At 45.4% G+C, this 22310-nt stretch overlaps 1 protein-coding gene across 1 annotated transcript in view; it reads left to right on the forward strand.

Moving 5' to 3' along the window:
- The window catches only part of HMCN1 (hemicentin 1), a 482637-nt gene extending 460817 nt beyond the window's left edge, over positions 1 to 21820 (forward strand). Inside the window, exons 103-106 of the mRNA XM_068240141.1 lie at positions 2523 to 2651; positions 3322 to 3441; positions 10953 to 11076; positions 21365 to 21820. Coding sequence (XP_068096242.1) covers positions 2523 to 2651; positions 3322 to 3441; positions 10953 to 11076; positions 21365 to 21731 — 740 coding nt within the window. The 3' untranslated portion in view covers positions 21732 to 21820. The remainder of the gene's footprint in view (positions 1 to 2522; positions 2652 to 3321; positions 3442 to 10952; positions 11077 to 21364) is intronic.
- The last annotated feature ends 490 nt before the right edge of the window (positions 21821 to 22310 follow it).

Consider the following 22310-nt stretch of genomic DNA (forward strand, 5'->3'; position numbering starts at 1 on the left):
TCCCCCTAGATAATACTGGTCCCTGGGGTCTCTACAGAGCATTCAGCAGCAAAGCCGATTTCCCTGTCTGGCCAGCATGTTCCTCCATCAGTCTATGTGCTCCCATCTTCACCCCCACTGCCTGTCTCTTCTAAGTGATTAATCACTTAGGGGGAGACCAGTGAGAACCACTAGCCAGCACTGGGCCCAATGCTATCTGGGGTTAAGTCAGAAACAAGGGGGCCGCATAATGCAGAGCGTGGTATGAGTAGGCAGGTGGGTGTAATTTTTGTCTAGGGCCTCATAGTGGCTAGATCCGGCCCTGGAAATTTGACCGCAGGGTAACACTTAAAAACGGCTTACCCTGCTCCTGCAAAAGTTCTGATGGCATTAATTACGATTCCCCCTCCAGGCTGCCATTGACACTGGGGTAAGATGTAATTAGGCTGGCAGCTATTGCTTGTAGCCAAATTGCGCTGTTTTTTATTGTGTCACTATAGCCATAAATTACATTGCGGCCTATGTCACCGCGGGCTGTGCCGAAATTTCCATTGCAGATTTTTCTAACTTGAGGACACCCCTCCATTAAGGGTGGACAAACAGCAGCAAAATTGATGTAACAGAGGCGCCAACAAGAATAAAATATATTAAAACGGGTTAAAAAGTACGTAGTGGTGGAATTACCCACTAATAGACCACCCAAACAGTCAATTGTAGAAAATATTTTTTCATTTATCACATAAAAAACTCCAAAAATGCTACACATTTTGTCCGCGGCCCTGAGTGCACAGAGATCCTGTTTCGGATACTCCTGTTATAGGCTGAGGAAGCAGGCTGTTTCTTTTATGAGATTGACTGTTTGCGTCATCCGGACCGCAGTGCTAAACCCCCCTAGTGACCAGGCCATTTTTAGTTAAATAGGCCACTGCAGCTTTAAGGCCAAGCTGCAGGGTCACACAACACAGCACACAAGTGATCCCCCCCCCCCTTTTTCTCCCCACCAACAGAGCTCTCTGTTGGTGAGGTCTGATCTCTCCCCCATGTTTATTTTTTTTCCTACAAATATTTTTGTTTGTTTTTTTTTTATAAAAAACAACTGTTGCTTTCAATCATATCCCTCCCTCCCTCCCTCCCTCCCCCCAGCCGGCCAATCATGGCGATCGGCTGTCATAGGCTACTGCCTATGAGAGCCGATCGCCCTTCTTTCCCCCAGGGGGACAGCCGTGTGACACGGCTGTCCCCAGTACAGCGCTGCTGCTGATCGCAGCGCTGTACATGTAAATACACGGCGGTGTCACCGTGTAACAGTCTTCCGAGCGGCTTGGAGACTGAAGGCGGAGCTCAGCTCCGCTCACCAAGCAAGAGATGCGCGCGCATCGTGCGCGCGATCTCCTGCAAACTGCTGCCCCAGGACTTTACGCCAATCGGCGTTAGCTGGTCCTGGGGCTGCCGCCGCAGCCACGCCCATTGGCGTGACGCAGTCGGCAAGCGGTTAAGAGGTAATTTCACCACTACCTCCTTTCTAAACAGTTTTAATATAGTTCATTCTTGTTAGCACCTCTGTTAAATCAATTTTACTGCATTTCTTTTTTTTGCTCATTTAGGTTTTATTTTACGGTTTACAATTCCTAATTTGTATAACTGGGTGGTGTTTAATTAAACTAGTAAAAACATACAACATGAAATCCCACCACTACATAAAAAAATCACTGTCTGTTCAAAGTAAGTACACCAACATAAACATTAATGCATTGCAGCTATTAAGGAATGTACACTTAATGCAATTAATATTACTTACAAACTACAAAAATAAATATAACATATATACTTTTCCACTACAGCAGTAACATGAGAACATGTAGGGACGCCAAAGGATTTGTGGAATTTCACTTCCTACTTTCTGCAGACTTCAAAACCTCCACATAAATATGGTTGCCATGGTTTCCAGTGAGTTTATTAGAGAGTTGTAGTTGCTGCTGAAAGAAATTAAAGTACAGTGTTAAATGCAATTCAGTTCCAATATTGTGTGTGTAATGATGTATGTTGTATATATTTTTTTTCATTCTTAAAGGGGCATTATGACAAAATCTGTAAAATTTACCATACAGTTAAATATAGGATGCACATTTGTTCCAGAGTAAAATTGACTGTAAATGACTTTATTTTTATGTGTAGTAAGTGTTTTTAATTCCAATGTTTCTTACCTGTTACCGACAGGTTTTGGACCAGTCCTCTTTCTCATGGGGGAACCTAACGGTTTCCTTTAGAAGATGGAATAGTTCTAAACCATCAGATTAATAAAAGTTACTGTGACACCTACCTAGATATAAAGTAATTTACAGATCATTTTTTTTCTGAGAAAAAATAATATTTTATACATGCAGTGTGCATATGCATGTATTTTAAATTTTACAGTTTTTCATCGGTGGACTTATTTTTCAAGAAAATCTTCAGTACATACATTTAATAATTTTGTTTCATGATCATTATTTTAATTAAGTTGCCTCCAAGTCATCAAAATATCCTCTTTTTTGTTATGTTAGATATTGATGAGTGCCGAGATGCTGTACACCAGTGTAAAAGCAATCAGATATGTGAAAACATCCACGGCAGTTATCTCTGTGTTTGTCCTCGTGGATTTATGTCTGAAGGGGCTGGAAAGCTTTGCATTGGTATGTGAATGTGCCTATTGTATCTATTTTTTGATTCTCGAGTATTCTTTTAAAGGCCAAGTAAACCTAACATTGAATGGGGCAAATTCTGAAGGTAATCATTTTGATTAGTAAAAATTACTTTACATTTTGAACTGTAGCCTCTTTTTAGGTGATCCTGTCTCATATCTCACTCCTCTGCAGGCTACGATAAGAAACCCCATAGAACAAACAACTACTGTATATAAAATATAAAAGTTGTTTTGCTAAACCTTCCTGAAAATGTATTACAAGTATTTAATATCTAAAGTGATATATTCATTACTGTGCACTGTTTACTTACTGCAGTGCCAAGAGTAAGGATCTTTTTTATTTTTTATGTGGATAATTTATTTTCAGTACTTATGTATTAGCCCATCGACCACGGATATAGCACACACTCACTCTTCCATGCCTAATATGAACTTCACTTCTCATATGCCAAACACTAACCTCCTCCCTCTGATGCCTAACACTAAACTCCCCTCTCTGATGCCTATTAGCTGGCTGGATCAGCTGCTGGGGGGGGGGGGTGTCAGGGGGGTTTCTGCTGGTTGACAGGCTAATATGTAAGTACCTGTTTAAAAAAAAAAAAAAAAGAAATAAAAAGGAAAACAAAAAACTTTATTTAATCAGTGTATTTTGTTTCCAGACATAGATGAATGTGAAAAACAAGATGTGTGCCAGCATGAATGCAAAAATGTACTCGGAAGTTATCAGTGTCTTTGTCCTTCCGGTTACCAGCTCATGGCCAATGGAAAGACATGTCAGGGTATTGTGATTTGAAGTTTTCTGAAATTTTCTGAAATTCTGTTTACATGAACTGTTGATATGACATTTTTTTGCCTGTCCAGACAGCATTAGTAACAAGAGCAAAGTGCATTATGCATTAATAAAAAGAGAGAAGTTGCAGAAAGTTATAAACATGCTCAAACTCAAAACTTTTGTCTGAAAAAGACTGCAGATTTTTGTATCACTATAATTTATTTCATGGTGTGAAAACTTACATAAAATAATGAGTCCTCGCTTGCAAAAAAATATATATATAGTTTTTAAAGACTTCTTAGCACTCTGTTGAGCGATATAGTAATCATGAGAGAATCCTTCAAGTTAAAGGTTATAATTGTTGTTCTGGTTAAAGTGAATGTTTACCAACTTAAAAATAAAAAAGTCAGATACTCACCTAAGGAGAGGGAAGGCTCGGTCCTAATGAGCCTTCCCTCTCCTCTCCCGGTGCCCGCTCCCACGCAGGATCCCCCGTGGCAGTATTCGACCAGTTCAGTCAACTACTGCCACTTCCGCAGCCGAAGGGAGATTTCGGAAGCCTTCGGGAGCACTCGGGCTCCCGAAGATGGGCCGCTCCATACTACACATGCGCGAGCGCCCTCTATGACGCACTCGCGCGTGCGTAGTATGGAGCGCCTCGTCTTCGGATGCCTGAGTGCTCCCGAAGACCTCCGAAGTCCCTGCGGCGGCGGACGTGAATGGGGGAGCCAGCACAGCACCGAGGGCACCGGGAGAGGAGAGGGAAGGCTCATTAGGACCGAGCCTTCCCTCTCCTTAGGTGAGTATCTGACTTTTTTATTTTTAAATTGGTAAACACTGGCTTTGATATTAAATATGTTAAATATGATGTAAAGAGGATTACCTCACATACACTTTATAGTTCCACATTTAATCTGTACCATACCAAACACTTCCTTTTATGTGTACATTAATGCGCACATATTTATTGATACCTCTATATACAAAGGAAAAACAAAAATAAAAGAAGAATCTGCCATTGTTTTTGAAATAGTTTGAAACTGACAATCCTAACAGGCACCTGTCCTGGTTTATTTGGTATCAGTCTATCAGTCCAGTTTTGCTAAACCACATTCTGCCAGCGGAGCAGGCTGAAGAGATAGTGGATATTAAGTTATGCCAACCCATGGTTGTTTCAGGCAAAGGCATTCCAAGCCATGGCCTGGAGTGCCATTGGTCCTGGGGGCGCCATGCCCCTGGATTAAACCCTGCTTCCCGATTGAAACCCCACCCCCATACCCATAAGTGTTCTTTCACCTTTCACCTGCTTCTGCTGCGTCTGGATAGTGTAAATTGCAGGCAGCCGCCACTGTGTCCTCCTATGCCACCTCTCCCCCCATGCATTCCTCTGTCCCGCTGTGCCTCCTTTTGTCCCCCTTTGTGCCTCCTTCTGTCTCCTTGTGCCTTCCTTTAGTCCCCCTGTGCTACTGCTGCCCCCCTGTTCCTTCCTCTGTCCACCGTACCTCCTTCTGTGCCCCTTTGTGCCTTCTTCGGTCCCCCTGTGCCTTCTTCTGTCCACTCGTGCCTCCTTCTGTCCTCTTGTGCTACCTCTGCCCTCTGTTCCTCCTTCATCCTCCTCTGCCTCCTTCTATCCTTCTCTGCCTCCTTCTGTCCTCCTCTGCCTCCTTCTGTCCCCCTTTGTGCCTCCCTCTGTCCCCCTGCATGCCCCCTTCTATTCTCCTGTACCTCCTTCTTTTCCCCATTGTGCCTCCTTCTATTCACTTTGTGCCTCCCTCTGTGCTCCTATGCTTTTTTTATGTCTGCTTGTGCCACGATCTGTCCCCGTCCCCTCCTGAACTCCCCCAGCCCAGTGTGTAAATGCAGACCATAGTGCAGCATAAGGGGGGTGACACAGGACGTCTTGCCTGGAGTGACAAAAAGGCTAGAAGGGCCCTGCGCCAACCCAGCACTGACTATGCCCAGCACTGCCCACACAAGGAAGCCCCATCCGCATATGTAAGTTCCTAAACAATGGAAGTAGGACTAGGTGTTTAGAGGTAAATAGATTAAACTGTTGTTTTAGTAAAGTGTCTGTACACACGCAGATTACAGGGATGTAGAGAGACTGCAAAGATTCAGAAAATATAATTATTTTGACATTTAATAAAGAATTATGATTAATTGGCTATGTGACCATCCCCTTTGTTGTTGCTAGGAATGTGTATGGTCTTAGATTACTAGGTTTTGTTTTTCCATCCCCGGTGTCAGCATCCCTTATTCATTACCATAGAAATCTGCCTCCTTTAAGAGTAAGGAGCAGGTTATAGTGTGCGATGGGTTATGCCCATGCTATACGCACAATGTGAGCTTAGCTTTAACATTAACCCCCTCCTCAATGCATAACTTTAACCTTGAACATCTTAACCACTTGAGGACCGTGGGCTTTACCCCCCTTAAGGACCAGGCACTTTTTTTCCATTCAGACCACTGCAGCTTTCACGGTTTATTGCTCGCTCATACAACCTACCACCTAAATGAATTTTGGCTCCTTTTCTTCTCACTAATAAAGCTTTCTTTTAGTGCTATTTGATTGCTGCTGCGATTTTTACTTTTTATTATATTCATCAAAAAAGACATGAATTTTGTCAAAAAAATGATTTTTTTAACTTTCTGTGCTGACATTTTTCAAATAAAGTAAAATTTCTGTATACATGCAGCACGAAAAATGTGGACAAACATGTTTTTGATTTAAAAAAAAACATTCAGCCTATATTTATTGGTTTGGGTAAAAGTTATAGCGTTTACAAACTATGGTGCAAAAAGTGAATTTTCCCATTTTCCAGCATCTCTGACTTTTCTGAGCACCTGACATGTTTCATGAGGGGCTAGAATTCCAGGATAGTATAAATACCCACAAATGACCCCATTTTGGAAAGAAGACATCCCAAAGTATTCACTGAGAGGCATAGTGAGTTCATAGAAGATATTATTTTTTGTCACAAGTAAGCGGAAAATGACACTTTGTGACAAAAAAAAAAAAGTTTCCATTTCCTCTAACTTGCGACAAAAAAAAATTAAATCTGCCACGGACTCGCCATGCCCCTCTCTGAATACCTTGAAGTGTCTACTTTCCAAAATGGGGTCATTTGTGGGGTGTGTTCACTGTCCTAACATTTTGGGGGGTGCTAAATTGTAAGCACCCCTGTAAAGCCTAAAGGTGCTCATTGGACTTTGGGCCCCTTAGCGCAGTTAGGCTGCAAAAAAGTGCCACACATGTGGTATTGCCGTACTCAGGAGAAGTAGTATAATGTGTTTTGGGGTGTATTTTTACACATGCCCATGCTGGGTGGGAGAAATATCTCTGTAAATGACAATTGTTTGATTTTTTTACACACAATTGTCCATTTACAGAGAGATTTCTCCCACTCAGCATGGGTATGTGTAAAAATACACCCCAAAACACATTATACTACTTCTCCTGAGTACGGCGATACCACATGTGTGGCACTTTTTTGCACCCTAACTGCGCTAAGGGGCCCAAAGTCCAATGAGTACCTTTAGGATTTCACAGGTCATTTTTGTTTCAAGACTACTCCTCACGGTTTAGGGCCCCTAAAATGCCAGGGCAGTATAGGAACCCCACTAATGACCCTATTTTAGAAAGAAGACACCCCAAGGTATTCCGTTAGAAGTATGGTGAGTTCATAGAAGTTTTTATTTTTTTGTCACAAGTTAGCGGAAATTGATTTTAATTGTTTTTTTTTCACAAAGTGTTACTTTCCGCTAACTTGCGACAAAAAATAAAATCTTCTATGAACTCACCATACTCCTAACGGAATACGTTTGGGTGTCTTCTTTCTAGAATGGGGTCATTTGTGGGGTTCCTATACTGCCCTGGCATTTTAGGGGCCCTAAACCGTGAGGAGTAGTCTTGAAACCAAATGTCGCAAAATGACCTGTGAAATCCTAAAGGTACTCATTGGACTTTGGGCCCCTTAGCGTACTTAGGGTGTAAAAAAGTGCCACACATGTGATACCGCCGTACTCAGGAGAAGTAGTATAATGTGTTTTGGGGTGTATTTTTACACATACCCATGCTGGGTGGGAGAAATATCTCTGTAAATGACAATGGTTTGATTTTTTTTTACACACAATTGTCCGTTTACAGAGAGGTTTCTCCCACCCAGCATGGGTATATGTAAAACATATGTGTGACACTTTTTTGCAGCCTAGGTGCGCTAAGGGGCCCAACGTCCTATTCACAGGTCATTTTGATGGATAGGAGTGCTAGGGGGGGTGACAGGAGGTGATTGATGGGTGTCTCAGAGGGTGGTTAGAGGGGAAAATAGATGCAATCAATGCACTGGGGGGGTGATCGGAAGGGGGTCTGAGGGGGATCTGAGGGTTTGGCCGAGTGATCAGGAGCCCACACAGGGCAAATTAGGGCCTGATCTGATGGGTAGGTGTGCTAGGGGGTGACAGGAGGTGATTGATGGGTGTCTCAAGGTGTGATTAGAGGGGGGAATAGATGCAAGCAATGCACTGGCGAGGTGATCAGGGCTGGGGTCTGAGGGCGTTGTGAGGGTGTGGGCGGGTGATTGAGTGACCTAGGGGCAGATAGGGGTCTAATCTGATAGGTAGCAGTGACAGGGGGTGATTGATGGGTAATTAGTGGGTGTTTAGGGTAGAAAACAGATGTAAACAATGCACTTGGGAGGTGATCTGACGTCGGATCTGCGGGCGATCTATTGGGTGATCAGATTGCCCGCAAGGGGCAGGTTAGGGGCTGATTGATGGGTGGCAGTGACAGGGGGTGATTGATGGGTGGCAGTGACAGGGGGTGATTGATGGGTGATTGACAGGTGATTGACAGGTGATCAGTGGGTTATTACAGGGAAGAACAGATGTAAATATTGCACTGGCGAATTGATAAGGGGGGGTTCTGAGGGCAATCTGAGCGTGTAGGCGGGTGATTGGGTGCCCGCAAGGGGCAGATTAGGGTCTGATCTGATGGGTAACAGTGACAGGTAGTGATAGGGGGTGATTGATGGGTGATTGATGGGTAATTAGTGGGTGTTTAGGGTAGAGAACAGATGTAAACACTGCACTTGGGAGGTGATCTGACGTTGGATCTATGGGCGATCTATTGGTGTGGTTGGGTGATCAGATTGCCCGCAAGGGGCAGGTTAGGGGCTGATTGATGGGTGGCAGTGACAGGGGGTCATTGATGGGTGATTGATGGGTGATTGATGGGTGATTGATGGGTGATTGACGGGTGATTGACAGGTGATCAGGCGGATAGATGCATACAGTACACAGGGGGGGGGGTCTGGGGAGAATTTGAGGGGTGGGGGGGTGATCAGGAGGGAGCAGGGGGCAGTTTAGGGCATAAAAAAAAATAGCGTTGACAGATAGTGACAGGGAGTGATTGATGGGTGATTGGGGGGGTGATTGGGTGCAAACAGGGGTCTGGGGGGTGGGCAGGGGGGGGTCTGAGGGGTGCTGTTGGCGATCAGGGGGCAGGGGGGGGGGAAATCAGTGTGCTTGGGTGCAGACTAGGGTGGCTGCAGCCTGCCCTGGTGGTCCCTCGGACACTGGGACCACCAGGGCAGGAGGCAGCCTGTATAATACACTTTGTATACATTACATACGGCCGGCGGGTTACAGCGCGAGGGGGCGGAGCCAGGCGCCGGCAGCCGATCGCGTCACGAATGACGCGATCGCGCCGCCCATGCCCGTAAAAGGAACGCCGCCATTTGTCTATACAGCGGTCCTTGCGGGGTCCACTTCCCGGCCGCCAATTGTATATACGGCGGTCGGGAAGTGGTTAAGCTCCCTACCTCAGTGGTATATCTAGGGGGAAGGGGCAGACTGCTCCGGGGTCACCATGGCAGGGGGTGACACTGGAGTCCTGTGCAGCCACCTGTGTCCACTATGTCTCCACCCCCCTCCCCCCCCCCCCCCCCCCAGCTGAAGCAATGCAGAGTTGTGCCTGAGCAGAATCTATGCTGTTACCCAACCTGCACAGTCCACCTACACCTAATACTGACCTCTCCCATTCCTACACCTAACACTAACATCATCTATAACTACACCAAACACTAACCTTTCCCATACCTACACCTAACACTAACCTCCCCACAAACCAACACCTAATACTTGCCTCCACCACCTATGTCTAACACTAACACCCCCACCACCAACACATATGCCTAACACTATCCTTTCCTACACCTATACCTAACACTCCCCTTGCACACCTATACCTAGCAATAACACCCTTCCCACGTACACCTAAACACTAACTCCCCACCTACTCCTAACCAGAGCAGTTTCTAGGCTACACCCATTTCTTGTTGCAGCACAATCATGTATTTTCTTTTTTTTTGGGGGGGGGGGGGGGGTTGGCTGTATATGCCAGGGCTGGTCAAACTTTAAGTGTCCCAGGCTGCATTTCTTACATTTCAACACCTCCCTCCCCCTTCCTCCCTGCAGAGTTGCAAGCGGGCGGCGGGGGATTTGAAACTCACCTTGATCGCCGAATCCTGCATTGCATATCCATGGAAAAAGGGCGGCACATAAGAGTACATGCCAGTGTATTACAGGGGGGAGGTAGAGGAGGGGAATCCAGCACACACGGGCCGTAGTTTGCCCAGGGCTGGTATATACTAAGCACCGGGTGCCAAATACCGTAGGTATGCCTCTGCTAACACAAACCCTAACACACTGGAGCTGTATTAAACCCTAACCAATTTTAACTGTTTGCTGTCTGATTCAGCTTCACAATTTAATTTCTGTGACCAATATCTTTCTCCTCTCAGTAACACAGATGCTGAATGATGAGTCAATGCAACAAATCCACCTGCTCTAATCTAATTTCCTTCTCACTGTGGCACAATGCTGCTATTTGATCTTGTAGCAGGAATTTCTCCCAGCATCTCCTCTCCCCTTCTCCATAACTGAACAGAAGGTGGAAATTATGTGCATAATAACTGCTCATTTTAGATAGCTGTGAAGTGTTTACCTGCCACATTCTTCTCATAGAACTAATCTGAATGATTACCCAAAAATTGCAACTAAATAGTATTTTTTAATACTATTTTTTTTTAACTTCTGAGATTAAAATCCCCTCTTATCACGTTAAACTGTAGCTGAATGGCTACTATTCATAGTATGAGGGTCATTCACAACTCCAATATTGTCTAAATCCAGTCCAGGCTATCATTAAGAGATCGGAGTACGTTATACTGAAACATGATGAAGCAATATGCTTTCAAGGATATTTTAAAATTTGTACACAGCTGGAAATGTGTCATATCCTTGATATTTTCTATATTCATTCCCAGATGATGCCAGAGTAACAAGGTCATATATAAGGTGTGGTACTAATGTGCTTCATTTCCTTGAAAAAACATTAGTTATGGGTCTCGGCAAACGGCGGAATGTCTCTTTTGCTTTCAGTCTCATGAATCAGGTTGCTGTCATCCGCTCCCATGTTCTAGTGTAGTATCAGGCTAATTTATCCTTTTCTGTCAACAGATATTGATGAATGCCTTGTTCAGAATGTTCACTGTGGGGTAAACCAGATGTGCTTCAACATGAGAGGAAGTCACCAGTGCATAGACACCCCCTGTCCTCCCAACTATCTGCGGGATTCTTCTGGGTACATTATGTCTTATAAATATGTAGTATCTGGAAGACAAAAGTCTCATTTTTACTTGGTTGTTCCTCCTTCAAATTATTTTGTCCAATTTTGCATGTGTTAGTAATTAAGCTAAATGAAGTCCAATAAACTAAGAACATAGTTTAAAAAAAACCAAAAAACATATGTACAAACTGTTTAGTTCTGTATTTATTATAGGCTACTGACACAGCAAAGCTAGTCTTGTGACTATGTTTTTTTTCATTAGAATTAAATAATACAGCTGTTGTTCACATAGTATTAGCCTACTAACTACACAGCAAAGGGGTCTTGAGGTATGGCTATATGATACTGCATTCAAATACCCCTGATGTGACCAGCCTGCAGTTCGAGAGCTGTTTCACCACTGTACAGAGTTCAGTGGTGAATGAGAACTAAATGCACAGTCCCACTGTAATAAAAATGTATTATATCCAAACAGGTAAAAAGGCACATTTACATCACCAGGCACTTAGTTAGGTGAGCACTGGGGGGAAAACAAGCCGTACTGACAGCTGTTTCACACACCAAGATGCTTTCTGCCAGTATGGTCTTAGCCCAAATAGTCTGCTTCTCTCCGCACCCTGCACCTTCCGGGTCCTATCACCGCCCCCTTCCCTGCACTTCTCATCCTTCGAGGCCCATGTAATCCGCCTGTACCAACCTCTCCCAGCCATCATTGCGGTCCTATATCACCCCCCATCTGCTCCAACTTCACTCTTCCTGGACAACCTGGCCTCCTGGCTCCCCCACATCCTGTCTTCTGACCTCCCCACCATCATACTCGGGGATTTCAACTTACCTATCGATGAGCCTATCTCCACTGCTGCCAAGCAGCTACTCTCCCTCACCAAATCCCTTGGTCTCTCTCAGCACACAAATTCCACCACCCACCGCGCTGGTCATACTCTTGACCTCATATTCTCAAAGTCCACCTCCCTCAGCAACCTGGACATCGCACCTTTCCCTATCTCTGACCATCACCTCCTCACCTTCACTATCTCCCCACCAACAACTTCTCTCCCCACCCCTCAGCCTGGTCGATGGCAGAGAGACCTACGTAATCTCAGCCCAAATGTCCTAGCAAGTCCCCTTCTCTCCCTCTCCTCCCACCTACCCACCCTAACATGCCCCAATGAAGCGGCTGAACAATATAACCTTGCCCTCTCATCTGCTTTAGATCAAGCTGCCCCCTCAATCTTCCGCCCTATCAAGCCCCCCAACCCCCAACCCTGGCACAACACCCACACACGTAACCTCAGGAAAGAAACTCGAGCAGCCGAACGGAAATGGAGGAAATCACATCTCAATGCTGACTTCCTAGATTACAAGGCCAAACTGTTACTCTTCCACACTGCCCTCTCCGAGGCTAAACAAAGGTACTTTGCAGCACTGATTGTAACCCAAGCTTCCAACCCTCGACAGCTTTTTGCTACCTTCAATTCCCTCCTCAACCCCACTCCTCCCCCTCCCAGCTCCTCCCTCTCAGCCAATGACCTTGCCAACCACTTCACCACTAAAATTGCAACAATACGCAATGAAATTTCCCTCCTCCATCCCTCCCTTACCAATGCGTCTCAGGTTGTCCCCTTGCCTTCCCTCCCAGCGGCTCCCTTGTCTCATCCACCCCTCGCCTCTTTTGCTCCTGCCACCATTGATGAAGTCAGCCTGCTGCTAGTGGCTTCCCCCCCACATCCTCTCCCTGTGATCCGGTACCCGCGAATACTCTTCGTCCCCACTTCTCTGACCTGGCCCCAGTCCTCACCTCCTTGTTCAATCTATCCCTTTCCACAGGCATCTTCCCCAAAGCATTCAAACAGGCCACTGTGCTTCCCCTGCTGAAAAAACCCTCACTTGACCCATCCCTACCCTCAAACTACCGCCCAATCTCCCTCCTTCCCTATGCTTCTAAACTCCTCGAACGCCTAGTCCACCAGCGCATTACCCAATACATCAACACCAATGCCCTACTTGACCCCCTACAGTCTGGATTCCGACCTGCGCACTCAACTGAAACAGCCCTCGCCAAGGTGGTCAACGACCTTACCCTTGCCAAGGCCAAAGGCAGTTATTCCATCCTGCTCCTCCTTGACCTCTCTGCAGCATTTGACACTGTTGACCACTCCCTCCTCCTCCAATCACTACAGTCCATGGGCATCCATGGGCTTGCCTTGGCCTGGATCTCCTCCTACCTATCCAATCGCTCCTTCACCACTTCCTTCAATGGCTCCTCCTCAACTCCTGCCCCCCTTTCAGTTGGGGTCCCCCAGGGCTCTGTTCTAGGCCCCCTTCTTTTCTCCATATACACTTCCTCAATTGGCAAGCTTATCTCCTCCCTGGGCTTCAATTACCACCTTTATGCAGATGACACTCAGATTTACCTCCATACCCCCGATCTCTCAGCCACCACCATAAACAAGGTCTCCTCGTGTCTCTCAGCAATTTCCTCCTGGATGTCAGCTAGGTTCCTAAAGCTTAACCTAGACAAAACTGAGCTCCTGATCCTTCCACCCCATGCTGCTGCACCCATCCCAGGTTTCCACCTCACAATCGACAACACAACCATTCTCCCTACCTCCCAGGCCCGCTGCCTGGGTGTCACCTTGGACTCTGACCTCTCCTTCATCCCACACATCCAAAACATCACAAGAGCCTGCAATTTCCACCTCCGTAATATCTCCAAGATCCGCCCATTCTTAACCCCGGACACGACCAAACTGCTCATCCATGCCCTCATCATCTCCCGCCTTGATTACTGTAACTCACTCCTTTCTGGCCTCCCCCTGAAACGCACTGCCCCCCTTCAATCAGTGATGAACGCGGCTGCAAGACTCATCCATTCTTCGCACCGCTCTGCATCCACATCTCCCCTTTGTGAATCCCTGCACTGGCTCCCTATCCGTCTCAGGATAAGTTTCAAGATTCTATGCCTGGCGTATAAATCTGTGCACAAAACATGCCCTACCTACATCTCGCATCTTGTTCACAAGTATACACCAGGTCGCCCCCTCCGTTCCTCCAACGACCTTCGCCTCACCACCCCGCGCATTTCACACTCCCATGCCCGCCTGCAGGATTTCTCAAGAGCTGCCCCCACCCTCTGGAATGCCCTTCCACCACCCATCAGACTTGCTCCCTCTTTCAACACATTCAAGCAAGCCCTCAAAACCCACCTCTTTATGATGGCCTACCCACCTCCTACCACACAGTAACTCTCTAAGGAATATTTAACATCCCCCCCCCCCTAGTGTTTCCACCCCTCCCTTTAGATTGTAAGCCTCTGGCAGGGTCCTCCACTCCCTGGTGTAATCTACAGGATCATGTGCTCCTGTCCTATGACAGCCTGTACTTGTATTACTGGGCCTACCTAACCAGCCCATATTGCATGATCATGTATTTTGTACAATTTGTATGTATAACTTTGTTCTATGTGTATAACCCTATGTATGTCATCCTTGTATCATTGTATATATTTATTGCCCAGCGCTGCGTAATATGTTGGCGCTTTATAAATACAATAAATAATAATAATAATAATAATAATAAGTCATCTAGAGATCTGAAACAGCTGTCAGTACTTTTCATTCTACCTCCAGCATCCACTCACTTTCAGCCTTTCTCTGTTGACTACATACATCTACTACTCATGATGTAAGTCTGCTTTTTTGCATTCTGGGATAAAATACATTTTTTTGTTGCGCTGTGACTGTGCCCTTTACTCTCTTTCACTGTGACACAGTACACTGGTGAATTCATTACATCCTCCTCCCTTCAGCAAGCTTGGCTTGCTGGCTTACACTTACATCAGTGTATAAACTACTTGACTTCCTTAACCCTCCCTCTCCAAATCTGAGCCGAAGGCTGCAAGGTGCCTTGTAGAGCTCAATTACGGCATATAAATTAGTTCATAAATATGATGTATTTAAAAAGTATACACTTGTAATTTAATCAGAGAATACCCAGATAGCCCATGGTGGCCCATAACCACCAGTAGAGATGTCTCAAACCTCTGATTTTAGGTTTCCGAACCTCAAACGCGAACTTCCGCAAAAGTTTGCAAACCTGAAAACTTTTCGAACCGCAATAGACTTTAATGGGCAGGTGAACTTTCAAAACTTCAAACAATAATTCTAGCCAAAAAAGTAATGGAAAAGATGTTTCAAGGGGTCTAACACCTGGAGGGGGGCATGGCGGGTGGGATACATGCCAAAAGTCCCGGGGAAAAATCAGGATTTGACGCACAGCAGTGTTTTAAGAAATCCCATTGCAATGCTAAATTGGAGGCATACAGTGCTATAACACATCTTGCATGTGTATACATTAATCAGGGAGTGTAATTAGTGTACTGCTTTACACTGACACAGCAAACTCACTGTGTAACACACCGCACACAGCTGTTTGTGTAGTGAAGGCCGTGCTGGACTGGTGCGCACCATGGCGAGAGTGCAGGCCATGGCGGTTTTCAAGCCCATATAGTCGCCGGGCTGAGTTAGCTCAATGACATAACAGCAGTGACTGTCCAGCTGATCAAATTTGGTCTGTCCACAATGAAGCAACAACCTTATTATCTTGGGTGTGCTCCCCCAACACACTCATATGGCCGGCGGTCATTGCTTCATTGTGATACGCAAGCCCCTTCACCGCGGCAAGGTAACAATCATGATGGGGAATTGACTCATGTACATGCCTTTTGTTTTGTTGTTGCAGCCAGAAAAATTAGGCAGGCACGTACGCGCACCAGAAAAATTCTTCTTCTTTTTGTTAGTGGCCGCTGCTAGCAGTGGCCTTAAAAATCCAGGAATCCACCTGGAGTCCTGGACCTTGTTGGTGGTGGCGGAGAAGGCAGTCAAGCTTCCTGCAGGCAGAGATGCTGTGTGAGGACCGACTTAGTCTTGGGGCAGGCAGTCACACGGCGTGCAGGCAGAGATTCTGTGTGTGGGGACTAACTTAGTCTTCGGGCAGGCCTGACCGTGCTTTGCAGACCACGTGGTCAGATGGACCCTTGACCCAATGCTGTGTGCCAGAGATGACACCACTTGCCTTTCAACATCACGGTACAGTTTGGGTATCGCCTTTTTTTGAGAAATAATTGCAGCCTGGTATCTTCCACTGTGGTGTGTGGCTTTGCTTTTGTGTGCTGCTTTTCCTCAGGTGGTCATCCCATTGCAGTTTGTGCTTTTTCATCACCCTACGCGGGTCTTGGTCTTTCCACGGCTCAATTTTCGGTGGCAGAGAGTACAGATGGCATTGCTCTCATCTGAGGCAGTCACACACACTTTGGTGGTGGCGGCCAACTGAGTGTTAAGTGGGGTGCCAGAGTCAGAGCAGCAGGAGGAAGATATGTCACCCGTTCCGTGCGGAAGCTGAGGTGATCTGTGTTAAATAGTCAACTACGTCCTGACAATCTTGGAGGTTGATGGCACGTGCCTTCTGAACACTCTACTTTGGTCTAGGGCCGCACAAAATCAAGACAAAATCAAGACAGCACGACCTCGACCAGATCTGCCGGGTGGCCTGCCTCTGTCTCTGCCTCTGACTGTTTTGTCCATATTGGGGGGGATGAAGTGAAAGGTATGCACTGACTTGAATAATATAATGCAGTCGCACAGGTACTGGTATATAAAACTGTGTGCTGTCACGCAGGTGCAGTGAACAGGTATGCACATACTGGTATCAATACAATGTGCAGCTGTCAAACAAACAGGTACACTGAACAGGTATGCAGTGACTGGTATATAACACTGCATGCTGTCACGCAGGTGCATTGAACATGAACAGGTATGCACGGACTGGTATTACAAATGTTCAGCTGTCACACACACAGGTACTGAACAGGTATGCAGTGACTGGTATATAACACTACGTGCTGTCATGCAGGTGCAGTGAACATGAACAGGTATGCACGGACTGGTATTACAAATGTTCAGCTGTCACACACAGGTGCAGTGAAAAGGTAGGCACTGAATGTGCTGGGCCTGGCACAGTATAGCAATTAGCAAGGGCCAGCTGCGACTGACAGGGCTATATATGCAAGTGTCAGTGGGCCGCACACACAAAAAAAAAAAACACATCACAAGAACATTAGCTCTCAAAAGAGCTATTTTGGGGTGCTTTTTATCAATAAGTATCAGCAAGGAGCAAGCTAACAAGCCTACCAACAGCCTAACTAAGCTTTCCCTAATCTCTGCAGCAACCTCTCTCCCTTCTCTCACTAACTACGCAGCACACAGAATGAGAACATGGCTGAAGCTGCTGCCTTTTATAAAGGGGGGGGGGGGGGGCTCCAGGAGGGAGTGTAGCCTGATTGGCTACCATGTGTCTGCTGACTGTAGAGGGTCAAAGTTTAGCCCAATGATGTAGTATAGGGGGCAGGCCGAACTCGCATAAAGTTCGCGTTCGATCACGAATGCGAATCTGCGATGTTCGTGTAAATAAGTTCACATGCGAATCGTTCAGGCCATCATTAACCACCAGGTCACCAAGAGCTATTTAGGTATTCTGCAGTACTGGTCCAAGCCATATCCCACAGTACCATATCAATTCCTGCCATGCACTGATGAGGAGGACCAGAAAGTCCGAAACAAGCTGCATGTTGTACCAATGAGGTTCTGTAAAATGTATAAGCTATAGGCTTGCTATACACCAGCGGTACTAGTTCTGGATGTGGGCCTGGCTTCAGGGCATAAAGAGATAATTTGCATATGGGAAACCACAGTTGCTCAAATTTAAATTCATACTCAAATGATCGCAAATACCTTTTGTTTTAAGAAGGTAAATTACTCATGAATTCAATTCTCCTGAATTTAACTTTGATAACCCTTAACTTCATTTCATCTCATGTAGAGCAGTTTCTTCCTTTATATACTGTTAATGTGTAATAATAATAATAGTAGCAACAGTTGTTAGGTGAGTTAAAATGTACCACTATTTGTGTTTGTGTGCATTTTGGGGTATTTTAATGCAGAGATATGAACAGTTTCTTCTTTTCTAGTAACTTGGTGCAGCAAACACAGCAAATGCAATAACCCTGTGTTATCACTCCCAATAGAAACCTGCAGCAAGTCTTCACTGTGAGCAGCAACACATTATTACTACTGCTGCTTGGCCAGCAAGTGGACTTCCTCAGCTTTACCACCTCCCAACTGACTGTTAATATTGCTTGTTCTTTCTGTTACCATTTGCATAAAATAGAATTAGTCATTTTGCAATGTGTATGACTTATTATTGAGTACTTATCTAAATCTGCTATAAGATATACAGTGCTGCCCATAATTATTCATACCCCTGGCAAATTGTGACTTAAAGTTACTTTTATTCAACCAGCAAGTAATTTTTTTGACTGGAAATTACATAGGTGTCCTTTAAAAGATAATAAGACAATGTACAAAAGTCATTATTGTGGAAAAAACATTACTCAGCTTTTATTTACATTTGAACAAAAATGAGTCCAAAACTATTCATACCCTTCACAAACTGTCACAGTCTGTGGGAAAATCCAAAGTTCTATACCATTCCAAATAGTGCAAGCTGTTCTAAAGTATCCTAATTACCCTAATTAATTGGGAACGGCTGTTTTAATCAACTTAAAAGGTGAAAAACAGCAGCTTTCTGCAGTTGGTTTGTGGACAGTCATGGCTATGACAAAGGTGCTCAGTGAGGACCTGTGGCTGCTCATTGTGCCTGCTCACAAGTCAGAAAAGGGCTACAAGGCCATTTCTAAATGTTTTCAAGTTCCAGTGGCTGCAGTGCAAAGTATTATTAAAAAATACAAGATGTTCCGCACAGTGGAAAATCTCAGAGGACGTGATCAGAGGCCAAAAATTACACCTGTGCTGGCCAGGAGGTTAGTGAGAGAGGTAAAAAAAATCCAAGAATCACCACCAAGGCCATCCTGGTGAATTTGGGCTCTGCTGGTGGCAATGTCTCAAGGCAGACAATTCAACAGACACTGCACACTTCTGGGTTCCACAGATGCAGACCAAGGAGGACGTAAGGCACACAAAAGCTCGCTTGGCCTTTGCAAATGCTCATATGGACAAAGAAGAAGACTTCTGGTCTGCTGTGCTATGGTTCAAACCAAAGAACACCATCCACACTATCAAACATAGTGGTGGGAACCTAATGCTTTGGGGGTGTTTTTCAGCCAATGGACCAGGGAACCTAATCACTGTAACCGGCACTATGAAAAAGAGCAATAAATGAGGATTCTCAACGACTACATCAGGTAGTCTGCATAGAAACTTGGCCTTGGGCGCCTGTGGACATTTGCTGTGTGTTTTGGGTCATTGTCATGCTTAAAAGTGGTGAAGAAATGGTTAGGAGACAACTTTAACGTTTTGGAATGGCCCAGACAGAGCCCTGACTTGAATACAATTGATAATCTGTGGAGGGAGCTAAAGATCAGGGTGATGGCAAGACGACCCTCCAACCTAAAAGATTTGGAGCTCAGTGCTAAAGATTAATTGGCAAAAATACCTGTGGAGACATGCAAAAAGCTGGCCTGCAATTATAGGAAGCGTTTGATTGCCGTAATAGGCAATAAAGGCTTTTCTATTGATTATTGAGAAGGGTATGAATAGTTTTGGACTGGACACTTTATGCTCAAATGTAAATAAAAGCTGAGAATTCTTTTTTTCCACAATAATGCCTCTTGTACATCGTCTTCTTATCTTTTGGGAGAAACCTATGTAATTTCCCATCAAAAAATTACTTGCTGGTTGAATACAAGTAACTTTAAGGAAAAAATTTGCAAGGGATATGAATAATTATGGGCAGCACTGTATATTAGTAGGTAGAGTGCCCAGATGTTGTCTTTTCTGTGTCATATAAGGCCTTTGCATCCAAAAATTTAGATTTCATGTACAAATGGATGGAAGTATGTCATTTTTTCAAATCAACTATGTAATAAGCCCAGGATTTTTGGTTAGATAGGGTAACTTCCCAGTATATTGGTCTCATTTTCTGTGAGAGGCAGCACAGATCTGCAAATCTGCAGTGCAGTAATCCTGAACCAAAGCTTGGATTCAAAATAAGACATTACTCTGTAGAGAGGGAAACCTCAGGATCCTATTGAGGCTTCTCTTGGTGGTCTGAAGCCCCCTTCCCATTGCTGGAAGCGGCCCCCCTCCACATTAGGGCCGCGCAGCTCCTCTTGCTGTACCGTGGGCATGCAGAACCCGCGGGAGCCGTCCGCACATGCGCAGTAGCACGGAGCCTGTGGCTCCAGCTTACTGCACATGCATGGGCAAGCTTGTGCGGCTACAGGCGGAGAGGGATATACGCTACAATGCAGGAAGAGGAGCTGCGCACCCCTGATATGATTAGTGACAATGGATTGTCACTAATCTTCGGGGCAGGGGCAATGCTCAGCAACGAGGGACTTTAAAGCAGCGAGGGAAGGCTCAATAGGATCTCTCTCCCCTCTGTTAATCCCTCCACTGGTTGCCTATCCAGTCCAGAATCAGATTCAAGATACTGTGTCTGACCTACAAATCTGTCCACAAAACCTGTCCAACCTACATTTCCAATCTTACTCAGAGGTACACACCTAGCCGCTCACTCCATCCGCTCCTCCAATAAACTTCGCCTGACTGAACCCTGCATCACCCAGTTCTATGCACGCCTCCAGTATATCTTAAGAGCTGCTCCAACAGTATGGAACTTCCTACCTCCACCCATTAGGGCAGCCCCTCCTTCAACATCTTCAAGAAGGCCCTCAAAACCTACCTTTTCACTCTGACCTACCACCCCTCACTGGCACTCTAAAACCCGCAGCTGAACTCTGGTCCCCTACCTTTCGTGTCTCTACCTCTCCCTCTAGATTGTAAGCCTTCGACAGGGTCCTTCCCCTTGTGTCTTCTACCTGATCTTGCACCTTCATTACTGTGCACCTATCCTATGGATCTGAGTGAACGCGACTTGCCTAATGTCCATGCACCCATCCAGTGACTAGGCATTACCTTGTACTCATACTGTGCTGCGTGATCTGTTTTTTCTTGTATTCCTGTATTGTCTTATTGCTGTATGTCACCCCTAAATATTGCCTGTAACCTTAGCTGATGTCCAACGCTGCGTAATATGTTGGCGCTTTATAAATACAATAAATAAATAAATACATTTAGGTAAGTATCTCATTCTGTACCTGAGCTTCGGTTCGTGTACACTTTCATGGGGAATGAGCTACAAATTCCTATTTTCAAATCAGCATAAGTATTTTAGCTTAGTGTTTAAGCAACATTCTCTCTAATATTTCCTATCTCTCTATCACCAGGTATTGTTTGAAAAACTGTGCACCAAATGATGTGGAGTGTGCTCTGAGGCCATATGCTTTGCAGTACAAGCTTGTTGCACTTCCATTTGGCATTCCTGCTAATCAGGACTTGATCCGGTTGGTTGCCTACACACAGGATGGAATTTTACATCCAAGGACAACATTTGTTATCATCGATGAAGATCCCACTCTGCCATTTTCCATTAGAGAAGAACATATGAAAGGTGTCGTTTTCACTAACAGACCACTGACAGAACCAGAGATCTACAGAATGAAAGTGCGAGCCCAGTCATACAGCACAGATCGCAAAATTGAATATCAGACTACTTTTATTGTTTATATATCTGTGTCTCCCTATCCCTATTAAGTTTGTGCTACAGTTTTGATACCCTGTAATTTAATACTTGAAAACACTTTTGTAGGAAAAAAAGGTAAATAAATAAAATTTTAAATGTTTTACAGTCACTTAAGTTTGACAGAATTCTATAATTTACAGAGGTAGAGAATATCAGTTTACATAGAGAAAAGGGTGTAGGCAGCGCTTCCAAATACAGAAGGCTGCATCTGAGTTAATTAACGCGGTATGGACGAGCTCAGCTCGTCCATTACCGCCGGAGGCTGCCGCTCAGGCCCTGCTGGGCCGATTCTCATCAAATAAAAAGGAGCACACGCAGCCGGCACTTTGCCAGCCACGTGTGCTACCTGATCGCCGCCGCAGCGCGGCGATGCGCCGCGTGTAGCGGCGAAAGAGGGTCCCCCCAGCCGCCCGAGCCCAGCGCAGCCGGACCAAACAGTTCCGGCCAGCGCTAAGGGCTGGATCGGAGGCAGCTGACGTCAGGACGTCGGCTGACGTCCATGACGTCACTCCGCTCGTCGCCATGGCGACAAGGAAAGCAAAACAAGAAGGGCCGCTCATCGCGGCCCTTCTTGTTATTTCTGATCACCA

This window comes from Hyperolius riggenbachi, chromosome 6 (assembly GCF_040937935.1).
Source record: "Hyperolius riggenbachi isolate aHypRig1 chromosome 6, aHypRig1.pri, whole genome shotgun sequence".
Taxonomy (NCBI): Eukaryota; Metazoa; Chordata; class Amphibia; order Anura; family Hyperoliidae; genus Hyperolius; species Hyperolius riggenbachi.